Source organism: Rhinolophus hipposideros (genome assembly GCF_964194185.1).
Source record: "Rhinolophus hipposideros genome assembly, chromosome: 9".
Taxonomy (NCBI): domain Eukaryota; kingdom Metazoa; phylum Chordata; class Mammalia; order Chiroptera; family Rhinolophidae; genus Rhinolophus; species Rhinolophus hipposideros.
In genome coordinates this window covers 66,821,780-66,834,531 of record NC_138055.1, presented here as the reverse complement: position 1 = coordinate 66,834,531, position 12,752 = coordinate 66,821,780, and the positions used below count along the sequence as shown (strand labels likewise).

The window sequence follows — 12,752 nt, the reverse complement described above, 5'->3', positions numbered from 1 at the left end:
AAAAATTGGAATCTTCATACATTACCTGGTAGGAATGTAAAATGGTACATCTACTCAGGAAATAGTTTGCTAGCTTCTCAAAAAGTAAAAATGAGAGTTATTATATGACTTAGACTAGATATATACCCAAAAGAAATTAAAACCATGTGCCCACACAAAAGCTGTACACAAATTTTTGTAACAGCATTATTCCCCCAAAGTGGAAATAACCAAAATATCATCAACTTTTGAATGGATAAACAAAATGCACAACACCCATACAATGGAATATTATTGAGCAGTAGAAAGGAATAAAGTACTGCCTTTCTTCCTCCACGTGAGGATACAATGAGAAATCTGTGACCTGGAAGTAGGTCCTCGCCTGACTGTGCTGGCACCTTGACCTTGAACTTCCAGCCTTCAGAACTGTGAAGAAACTGAGGCAGAAGAAATTCAGTGACTTGACTAAGATCACAGTTTGAAAGAAACAAGTTGGAAAAATTCTTTTAAAAGGACTAGAGGAAAGCAGAAGCTTCTGAGAGAGACAGAGAATTAATAGCCAGAAGCAAACATGCTGAGTCGAGTTTTCCACTAAGAAAAAGCTGAAGCACTTCATCACCACCAAAACAGCATTACAAGAAATGTTAAAGGGACTTTTTTAAGAAGAAAAAACTCAAAAATATGAATATGAAAATATAGCAAAGAAAAAGAATTCTCACTGAGAAAGGCAAACACATAATGAAATCAGTGGATCAACCAATGCAAAAGATAAAAGGCAAAAATGAGGAGATTATGTGTAATTGCAACAGTAAATAAAAGGATACACACAAACACACACAAGAAAGAAATAAAAAATAATGACAAAAAATAAACATGAAAGGGGTGAGTAAAAATGATAGTGATTTTAGAATGTGTTCAAACTTAAGCAACCATCAACTTAAAATAGACTGCTATAAACATAGCTTGGTATATATGAAGCTCAATGTAACCATAAACTAAAAATTTACAAAAAGATATGCAAGAAACGTAAGTCACCCTGAGTCCTCATTACAAATCCAGAGTCCTTTGCCCCACCCTGGGGATTGTTTAAGTAGGTCTGCTGTCAGGCCCAGGAATTCGGTACTTCTAGCAAACACTCAGGTGATTCTCATTCAGATGATATACCAGAACCACATGTTGAGTAATACTGCTATAGACTATGTTAAAACTAAATTTAGCTCCATGAAATATATTGATGTCAAGATATGAACCAGATTCCAGGAGGTAGCAAGGAATAAGGAACAGTTTATAAGGTAAAGGAGAGAAAAGACGTGTAAAAAAGTAATTACATGCAATATAATAAGAGCCAGAATAGAAATCTGGCCCAAGTGCTGTGGGAGTATAGAGATGACTGAGTAATTAATTCTGCCTACAATGGCAAAACTACTTTGGAGAGGAAGTAGAATTTTTAATCACTAAACAAACAGATATAGTTGGGATTTTGGCAAAATCCATAAGCATGTCATGGCAATAGCTGTGGGAAGATAGAACTCACAAAGATTTTTTTTTTTAAGTATTGACATTGAAATAATGGGGACTTCCTAATTCAGTCCATTAATTAATTCATAAGACATCAAATTATCCATATTTATGCTAATAGCAAGAAATGTGATGTCTTTGAGCTTCCCTGTCTGGTAGACTTGGAATTGGAAATGCATTGTTAAAATCACTCTACTATAGCATATTTTAAATTGGTGAATATAGTTAAATCTATTTACCTAAGTTATAGTCATTCGCTGTGAAAGATATTTTATAACTATAACTGGCTGAATGGGGTGAAATGGGTGTGTGTTAGAACTTCTGCCTATCTCTCTCTTTCTCTCTCTCAAGATTTTAGTTTTTAATTCACCAAACATAATAGGCACATATATGCACTGCACTTATTATATTTCCCTATCTAATCTCGGAAGGATTTGAAAATTATTAGGATTATTTAAAAGCTCAGCCTTCTCTACTTGCTGCCCAGATGATATCAAACAACTGCTTCCTAGTCCTGTGTCAGCTTTTCCATTCCCAGAACTGGGTGGATCACTTGAGCCAGAGCACCTGTGCTGACAACTGATGTTGCAAATGATGGATTTTTCTGTTGAAAATGTCTGTAGCCTGAATACCACACCCACCCCCTGTTGCACTAAATATAATTTCGTAAATATTGCTTGCACAAGCCACACCACTGGTTGAAAATCATCAGGAAAAGACTAGAACGAACATGCAAAGTTGTTCTTTGTAGTTTATTTAGACTGTAATATGAGATAAATTTGAAACATTACATTAAAAATTAGCAAATGGTTAAGATTTTAAATGTTATGATTATTTTTATTGTTTTGACCTACAATAAACTCTTACATTTAGAAGCTTGTCAGCTTGTATATAAAAGTGAGGTTATATAATTTTGACAATGTTTTGAAGCAGAAATAACAAGAAACAATTAAATTATAGCTGCTTTTCTCGGACAGTGTCCTCCTAGCTCAGAACACTCTAAGTTGTAGATTAAAATGCTAAGGTCTTTCCTTAACGCCGAATAGTATTCCATTGTGTATATGTACCACAACTTCTTTATCCATTCATCTATCGAAGGACATTTTGGTTGTTTCCATGTCTTGGCCACCGTAAACAAAGCTGCAATGAACATTGGCGTACACGTGTCTCTATAGAGAAATGCTTTTATATTTTTGGGGTAGATTCCCAGGAGAGCGATTGCTGGGTCATATGGTAATTCTATTCGTAATTTCTTGAGGAACCTCCACACTGCCTTCCATAGCGGCTGCACCAGTCTGCATTCCCACCAACAGTGTATGAGAGTTCCTTTTTCTCCACAGCCTCTCCAACACTTGTTACTATTTGTTTTGTTGATGAAAGCCATTCTGACTGGGGTGAGGTGATATCTCATTGTGGTTTTCATTTGCATTTCTCTGATGATTAGCGATGTTGAGCATTTTTTCATATGTCTATTTGCCATTTGTATATCCTCTTTGGAGAAATGTCTCTTCAGGAAAGATGATATAGGAGCATTTGTGACAACATGGATGGATCTCGAGAGAATAATGCTAAGTGAAATAAGTCAGACAGAAAAAGCAGAGAACCCTGTGATTTCACTGATATGTGGTATATAAACCAAAAAGGACAAGACAAACAAATGAGAAACAAAAACTCATAGACACAGACAATAATTTAGTGGTTACCAGAGGGTAAGGGGGTGGGGGGTGGGTGATGAGGGTAAAGGGGATCAAATATATGGTGATGGAAGGAGAACTGACTCTGGGTGGTGAACACACAATGGGATTTATAGACGATGTAATACAGAATTGTACACCTGAAATCTATGTAAATTTACTAACAATTGTCACCCCAATAAAATTAATTTAAAAAAAATGCTAAGGTCAAGTTTATATCAAATTATTTTACAATATAATCAAGCATTAATGATAAAAATACAAGTATGACTACATCCTAAATCACAAAAGCAATGGTGGAAAAACTTATTATATATTAATATGAAATTATCTGTATTTTGTGTATATTTCTTTCATGCAGTCAACTTACTTATACAAATATAAAATAATATAGATAAAATTAAAGAACCCTGTTTGCTCTAGCCATCATTTCATATTTAAAAATTTAACATGTGGTAATGTTTCTACTTAAATAATGTTTCTTGTTTCATTATATTAAGTGCATGCAACAGAATAGGCATGCAAATAAGTGAAGTGCTCATTAAGGCAACAGGTTATGTAGCTAAAGCAAAATATTGGAGTTAGACTTGATTTCCTAACCTGGCAAAAACGTTTACAATTTAAGTCAGGCTACTTAATCTTCCTGTGCCATCCTTTCTTTATTCCTAAAGATAGTGATAATAATTCTACCTGTAGGACTATTGGGAGAATTAAATGATAGTATGGGTAAAAGACCTAGGAAAGTTCCAACTATTGGTAAACACTCAACTAATGTTAATTTTTCTCTTCCTCCTCTACTCAACAAGATGAATCCATCATTAACCCCAGAATCAATTCCAGAAAACAGGAACATTGTGTATATAGAGAAAAATTTACAGTTTCAAAGGCAAACTATTCAAGAGCCCTGTTTTCTCTTATAACGTACACATGGGTCTTAAAACATGAGTTCCTACAGAACCACCACCTTCCATTGCCAAAATCAGCATTGTCCACTAAAACTCTCTATAATGATGGAAACGTTCTGTATCTCCATTGTGATAGCCACTAACCTGTGGCAATTGAGGACTTAAAGTATAGCTAGTATACTGAAGGAACTCATTATTAAATTTTACTTTATTTTAATTAACTTAAATTTAATGAGCTACATGTGGCTAGTGGCTACAATATTGGACAATACGGAGCTGGAGCCTTCTCTCTCCCCTGAAACAAATTTAAAGATGACTCTCAATCACCTTGAGGGTGTGGCCAATCCCTGCTTTTCCTCCCATTTCCCATTTATTGTGAATTCGTCATTGAAAACTATCCTATTCCTCTGCCTTTGCCCATCACTGCCAGTGGTACACTTGTCCCTCAGCTAATTGTTTCTTTTCTTGACTTCAAACACATTTCTTCCTGGAGAGGAAATCTTAAGCACAGAAGAGCCTTTGACAAAATCGGGTATGATGCCAATCAAAATATCAGGATCCAGGTATAATTGTGTCTGTTAAATAGAAGACTTAAGATTGTCAGAAGGTATTTTAAAGACACGTTTAAAATTTAAAAGAGACCTAGGGAAACTTCATGTGTTCTATTTTCCAAATCTATATGTATTCAATAATTTGTTGAGAGGTAAATAGAAAAAGGAAGGACGAAAGAAGGGAGAGGAGGAAGAGAAAAAGAGAGGAAGGAAGGAAGGAAGGAAGGAAGAAGGAAGGAAGGAAGGAAGGAAGGAAGGAAGGAAGGAAGGAAGGAAAGAAGGAAGGAAGGGGTCCTGTAGGAAAAGGAAAGTGGTTCAACTTTGTTAAATTCAGCATTTCCCGTGTTTATTTCATTATTGAACCCTCCCTTTTTAAAGAGGATCCAATTTACAAGTTATATGACCTAATTCTATTTGTTACATAAGAAATTGTTTACAGATAACAGTTTGGGAAATTCTACTATGACAATCAGGAATCATGGAAGGGACCATTTAAATCAATGCAATAGACATTTATTAAATGGCTGCTATATATATAAGCACTGTATTAGACACTAGGTCTTACAGGGATAATGAAAAATCCCCACTCATGCCCTCAAGAGGCTCAGAATGTACTGGGTTAAAGAAATCATAAGGGGATGATTTGATCTTAATTTATTTATGTAAATGTTGTTAAAAATAACTACCATATTTTTCATAACACCATGGTTCACAAAGAGCTTTTCAACTTCTTGATGGAAAGTGATTTTAGAATTTAAGACGATATTGCTAGCACTATAATAACCTATCAAACAAATACATGGTAACTAAAGACAGCTTCTTCCAAATAGTAAGAGGGGATTTGGGTCAGACCAAATATTTATCATTGGGCAGGACTGAGAGAGAGAGACGGGAGTAGGGAGATATGGTGCAAATTCCAAACCCAAAGAACAAGAAAGAATCACAAATGAGAAATGGGATCAAGAATCAGAAACCCACAAAAAAACCCACAGAAGTATAAACTCACCATCTCAGGTTTATGCACCATAAGATTTATGTAAAGAACAGGAGTCAAGATGTCCCTCAATAAACAAGGATGGATAAAGACAGAAGCTTCAACAACAAACACTTACGAACATCAGACAGTCAATATGTAAGTTAACAGGTGTACTATGTACTGGTTATTTGTCTCTAAGAAACTGTAAGAAGACTAAGTCTTTTAATGTATTATTTCTTGTTTTCTTCATTAGATCCCCTCAGCAGAGTGTGTTTAAGACCAAAAAATGTAACCGATTCTTTGAGCACCTACATTAATGCAAATTATATTCGGGTAAGTGAATACATATAAATTTCTTTCTGATGGTCATGATAATAGTAAACTTAATATAAATAGTAAACAATAGTAAACTTACTATTTACAATTGTTTGTTATGTATTTTTTTCTTCAGAGTAGATCAGTTGTGACTTACTTTGGTTACTAGCAAGTTTTCTGTTGTTGTTGTTTGCTTAGCTATAATCAGCATTGGTAGTGGGTTTTTGCAGTGGATCTTCCTTTGCTGTGTATCTGTGGTTACAGTGTTCCGTATGGGCACTCTGGGGAGGACTAAGCATTATGACCCTCGATACCGTATGCTATGCTTTCCTTGCTGGGAAAACAACTACATCAATTGTGGCAGTAGAGTGAATGCAGCCATGGATATCTGTGTTGCTTTCGGACCAGCAGAGCAATTTTGTTCTAAAGATCTTTCACCTAACCTTTCAGTGTAAGGCATGAACTTCAAAGCCATTATTTGTTTTTTGTTTTGTTTTTTTTGTTTGTTTGTTTTTCTCTTTACTCAAACTAGGGCTACCGTGGCAAAGAGAAGGCATTCATCGCCACACAGGGCCCCATGATCAACACCGTGAATGATTTCTGGCAGATGGTTTGGCAGGAAGACAGTCCTGTCATTGTTATGATCACAAAACTCAAAGAAAAAAATGAGGTATGACTTTCAACCAAGTACTAAATGTTATATATTTTCTGTTGGTATAGAAGAAATGTTGTATAAGGAAAATTGCCATGTACTTAATAACAGCTTTAAGATGGAAACATTAAAACACGTAAAAGCTAGGTGACCTTATGCTTCCAAAAAATAGTAATTGGTGTTATTCTGTGAATGATGACTTTCTTTCAGATAAATCAATATTTATGGCATATCTATCTCATTTGTACCTGCATGCCTCAATAACGGATTGAAGGGTTATGAATTATCACCCTGATTTATAGGCACCGAAATAAAAAATTATTCATTGGTATCCCAAGTAATTTTTGTACCTACTATGTAACAGGTACTATTTTAGTTGTCATCAATATAATAGTAGACAAAACATACAAATATTCCTGCCCTTGGTAGATCAGTCGGGGGAGACAGACAAAATACAGTAAACATAATAAATTCATAGAAATATTAGAAGGGATAAATGCTATGGGGAAAAAAGTAGAGTGGGATCAGGGGATTGAATGTGAGGAGCTGAAGGGAGGGATATAGGGAAAGAGTAAGCTGCAGTGTTATATAGGATGGGCAGGATAAGCTTCACTAAGAAGTGAGATTTGAGGAAAGATTTAAAGGAAATTACAAAAGTCACGCAACTTTCTCAATATCTTCATAATAAGAAATCCAAAAAGAGACAAAATTAGATTCCATTTCTATACTAGTCTTCTTTTCTGAGAATCTTTCTAGCTTATAGAATACTCGTTCTGTATTTTGCATCATAAAAATAAAATTGTGTAATTCCCAAAGGGTGCTGTCCTAGGTACTGCTTAAATTTTAGGTCATCTTATTGGGATAGTTTACAGTCTGATTTTAGCCAGCATTTGTGTTTGTTTTCTTGTCAGAATTACTGTACCAGGGTTTCACCATGACAATAAGAATTTAAGAAAACTGAGTTTTCCCTTATAATCCTTTGGTGAGTTATAACCCTTAAGTGTAGCATAATCCTGCTGCTACTCAAGAAAATTCAGACTCACAAATAGCAATTTATAAGTTTTGGGTTTTTTTGATCTGTTGTTTTCTTCCATTTTTGCTAAAATAGATAAAAGACTTTTTTTCTAAAGTTTATTTTGGGAAGAAAAGTATATTTGGGGGTAGTAGATGAAGTTGTATACTTAATTAATTATATGGCTTACTAAATAAAGGCATTTCTATGAATCTTATCTGAAAGCCTGAGGTGGCATAATAAAAATAATCCATAATATTCTCAGCTGTTTCACTTCCTATCAATCTGTGAAACACATTAAGCCACTGACAATTCTTAAACAGTTGTTTAATATCCATGACATTTTACCTTCATAGCAAGAAAAGATTCTTCAGAGTTAAAAGGTGTATTCTTTGTGAATATACACCATAGAACTTATGTAATATGGCAGGCTAGATAACCTGAAAAACCTTCCATTACAAAATCAGTTGTAGTAGGTAAAATAAGAAATAACATGCACAGCAAAGCTTGGGGGAAGAAAGTTAAGGAAATTCCAGCAGTCAAAAATGGAATAAAAGACATAAAACCAGAGAATTATAGGTGACTTGTGTTTTCAGTGAAAAGGTCAACCACAAAACTAAACCTGCCTCCCAAAATAGGACTATAACAGGAAGTTAATCTATCTAAGTCTGGCCTTCTCATGGGATAAATAAAAAGGTTCTCTTGAATATTCAGAATTCAAAAACCAGGAAATGCCAAGTGGAGTAATTAATATAAAAAGTAATACCAGATTGGTAAGGCTCTGTGGCTCTTTACAGAAGCAAAGGCAAAAACTTTCTGGATGCATATACTCTCAGCATATAGTTCACAGAATTTCCACAAAAAAGCCCAGCCAAACTCAAATGTGTAAGTCGAAATTATGAGATATACAGATAAGCAAACAACATAAGGAAAAATCAGAAGACGCAACAAATAGTAGAAATAGATCCACAAAAACATTGAATAATAAAAACTACAGTGTAAGCTATATATTTTAAACTTAAGCACACAAAATATAAAATAAAAAAACTTTAAAAGGAACAAGCTACTATCAAAAAAGACTAAGAAGATTATTTTTTTAAATAATCAATACTTTAAATTTTATTCATTGTGTGTCAGTTCATTGTGTGTCACCACCCACAGTCAGTTTCTTTTCATCACCATATATTTGATCCCTTTTATTCCCGTCTACCCCCCCCAACACACATGATATATAGATGATGTATTACAGAATTGTACACTTGAAACCTATGTAACTTTACTAACCATTGTCACCCCAATAAACTTTAATTTTAAAAATGTATTCAAAGATAAATTTACTCTACTTTATCAGTTCAGAAATACAATAGGTTGGCTTCCTTTAGTGAGAAAGAGGCCGTAACTGGGCGTCTTTACTATTTTCAATCCTTCCCCTTGCCTGTTGCTATTTTTCTTTCCTTCTTTCTTTCTTTCCTTCTTCCTTCCTTCCTTTTCTTCTTTCTTTCCTTCTTTCTTTCCTTCTTTCTTTCTTTCTTTCTTTCTTTCTTTCTTTCTTTCTTTCTTTCTTTCTTTCTTTCTTTCTTTCCTTCCTTCCTTCCTTCCTTCCTTCCTTCCTTCCTTCCTTCCTTCCTTCCTTCCTTCCTTCCTTCCTTTCTTTCCTTTTTTTTTTAGTTTCAGGTGTATAAAACAATATAAGAGTTAGACATTTACACCCCTTTCAAGGTGGTAACCCCCCTCCTACAATATACTACCCCTCTGACATTGTATATAGTTGTTACAATTCCATTGACTCTATTCCCTGTGCTGTACTCCGTATAGATATAGATGATATAGATATTGATATATACATATAGATGATATAGATATAGATATAAAATTATAGTTAACATTCAATATTTTTTAGCTTCAGGTGTACAGTGCAGTGGTCAGACATCTACACAGCTCATAAAGTGGTCTCCCTAATAAGAGAAGTGCACCCCGCCATCTGACCCCCGACAAAATCTTTACAACATTATTGATTATATTCTCCAAACTGTATTTCATATCCCCATGGCTATATTGTGACTACTAATTTGTACTTTCTAATCCTTTTACCTTCTCTCCCTTTCCTACCCCCCTCCCATCTAACAACCATCAGTTGTTGTTTTTTTTCCTTTATATCTCTTGAGTCTATTTCTGTTTTGTTTGTTCATTGATTCTGTTCTTTAGATCCCACATATAAGTGAAATCATATATTTGTCTTTCTCCGTCTGACTTATTTCATTTTGCATATTATTCTCTAGGTCCATGCATGTCATTGCAAATGGTAATATTTTATTCTTCTTTATGGCCAAGTAATATTCCATTGTATAAATGTATCACAGATTTTTTTATCCAATCATCTATTGATGAGCATTTCAGGTGTTTCCATGTCTTGGCTATTGTGAAAAGCACTGCAATAAACATAGGGATGAATATGTTTTTTTCAAATTAGTGTTTTGGATTTCTCTGGATAGTTAACTAGGAGTGGAATCGTTGGGTCATAAGGTAGTTCCATTTTCAGAGTTTTGAGGTATCTCCATGTAGTTTTCCATAGTGGCTGCACAAATCTGCAATCCCACTAACAGTGCTCTGTTCTCCTCATCATCACTAGCACTTGTTTGTTGATTTATTGACGATAGCCATTCTGACTGGGGTGAGGTGGTATCTCATTGTAGTTTTTATTTGCATTTCTCTTATGATTACCGACATTGAACATTTTTCCATATGTCTATTGGCCATCTGTATGTCCTCTTTAGAGAAATGTCTCTTCATGTCCTCTGCCCATTTTTTAACCAGGTTATTTGTTGTTTTTGGTATTGAGTTGTATGAGTTTTTTATAAATATTGGATATTAACCCTTTTTCAGATGTCACATTGGCAAATATCTTCTCCCATTCAGTAGGATGCCTTTTTGGGTTTTTTTTGCTGTGAAAAACTTCTAGTTTGATGTAATTCCACATGTTTAGTTTTTCTTTTGCTCAACTAGGGAGATTTTTAAACAAACCAAAGAGTCCTAGAAATAATTATTATATAGACATTATTATGAAAAAGAGAAACTCATTAGGCAGGTTTAATAGCAGGCTGGAAACACCTGAGTAATTATTAGATTAAAAACTAGAACAAACTAAATTACATGGAGGATCAAAATGGCCAAAAATATGAAAGAGAGCTCAAGATACATAGAGAACAGTATTTAAATGTCCAACATATGTCTAATGGATGTTTTGGAAGAAGAAAAAGGAGAATACTTTTTTTAAAAAGAAGTAATATTTGAGGAAATGATAGCTAGGCATTTTCCAAAACTGATGAAATGAAAGACATGAACTCTCAGATTTGAAAAGCACAATAAATCCGAGGCTAGATAAGTCAAAGTAAATCCACAACTAGACACATCTGTGGAACTGAAAAACACTACAGAGACGACTTTAACAACCAGAGTAATTAACAAATGGCTTCTCAATAGCAACAATAGAAGCCAAAAATCAGATGAATAATACCTACAAAGGGATGAAAGAAAAATAACTGACAACCCAGAACTCATGCAGGATTTAGCAACATTTCCTAGATCTTTGTAGAATTACTTAATAACATTACTCCTTCCCATTTTGTTTTGAATTACAATTTTCTGGATAGATTGTCATAATGTGTTTTCTCAAAGTACATTCATACCCTTACTAGTTCTATTTCTCTTCAATTAAAAATAAAATCATATAAAATGAACATAGAAATAGCACTGTAATTTTACATAATTATGTAAGTATAAGCATGTGAATGTTTTTAAAACAAATAAATTACATTTTCCACAGAAAACATTTCTTACTTATCAGTGTTACATATTTATTAAGGATTAACACTTGGCAAAGCATATGTGAAACCATAACTCACAAGGATTGCAGAATAGGTTGTAGTAACTGTAAGCTAAATCATAATACTGCTGTCTTGAACATTTTACTTCTCAAATCTTGTGATGTATTTGTTCTCTTTTATAGAAAAAGTCAGAAATATGCCTTGTTCCTGACTTTCATCAACTTAGAAGCAGCTAAGATTCTTGGTCAGAAAGCATTCCCTAGAGGTTGATTATTGTGTGACATATTTTAAAGAAGTCTAGTAGGGATGATATGAGTAATTGGCAAGCATGCCAAAGCCCCAACAGTCAGTGATTCTTCTCCTCTGTCCCCAAGACCAAGGTTATCAATCTAACAGAATTGCTGTAGGAGATATACAGAGGGTGCCAAAAAAAGTGTATACATATTTTAAGAAAGGAAAAACTGTATTAAAAATGTATTACTCAATATATACCTATAACAAAAGATGAATACAAGTCGTGTATTTACATTTTTTGGCACCCCCGGTATATGTATTTCAACATGATACTGAGTTGGTTCACTGGTGGTGCTCAGAAGTCTCCATTCTGAGTCTTCAGAGGAATGGAGCCCCTGTTATTCTTTCTTTTTCAAGTCCATCATACTTGGAGCCAACATGTTGGTACCATTCTCAGAATTCACATTCTCCCTAGGAAAGCCAAGAGCATCTGTTGAAAGCTAGATTTTTTTATTTTTCTATTTTTTTGGCAATAATGACAACACTAAAAGGAGAGTGAGTTTTTAATTTTTCTTTTTGGCTGAATTTAGAAATCGGAGAGGTATATATTTTTTTCTTACCATTTTTAACCTCTTGTCTTTTAAAATGCCTGGGATATATCTTCTGGAAATAATAGTTAAATCTATTGTGTTACATGTTTTCTATGTGTAATTTTCTAATTGTATTTTCCTGTACCCAGTCATAATCCCAAATATTGCAGTAAAAATTTTGACTTTTTATTGTTTATTATTCATTAAATTAAAACAAAAATTCCTTGTCATCCAGACTCCCTAAACATGCAAATATAATGCTATAGAGGAAACTTTGATGTTTTACAGATCAAAATGATACTAAGAAGTCTGGCTCAAAAGAAAAATGCAGTAGACTTCACACTACCAGGAAAATGCTGTTTATCAAAAATGTGCCAACTTTCAATTTAAGCATCATTGTTTAGAATAGACAAAAATCATTTCCTCCCCCAAAAAATGAAGGTGGAGTTTATCTTTAGAAATTCCCAGGCTTTATATTGTCTTGAACGTTCTACTTTTTAAT

At 34.0% G+C, this 12,752-nt stretch overlaps 1 protein-coding gene across 2 annotated transcripts in view; it reads left to right on the top strand.

The window, feature by feature from the left end:
- PTPRR (protein tyrosine phosphatase receptor type R) overlaps nt 1-12,752 on the top strand; it is a 241,976-nt gene that overhangs the window by 201,136 nt on the left and 28,088 nt on the right. For both annotated transcript variants that reach the window (XM_081059302.1, XM_081059303.1), the window contains 2 exons: nt 5,877-5,956; nt 6,471-6,608. In XM_081059302.1, coding sequence (XP_080915428.1) covers nt 5,877-5,956; nt 6,471-6,608 — 218 coding nt within the window. The remainder of the gene's footprint in view (nt 1-5,876; nt 5,957-6,470; nt 6,609-12,752) is intronic.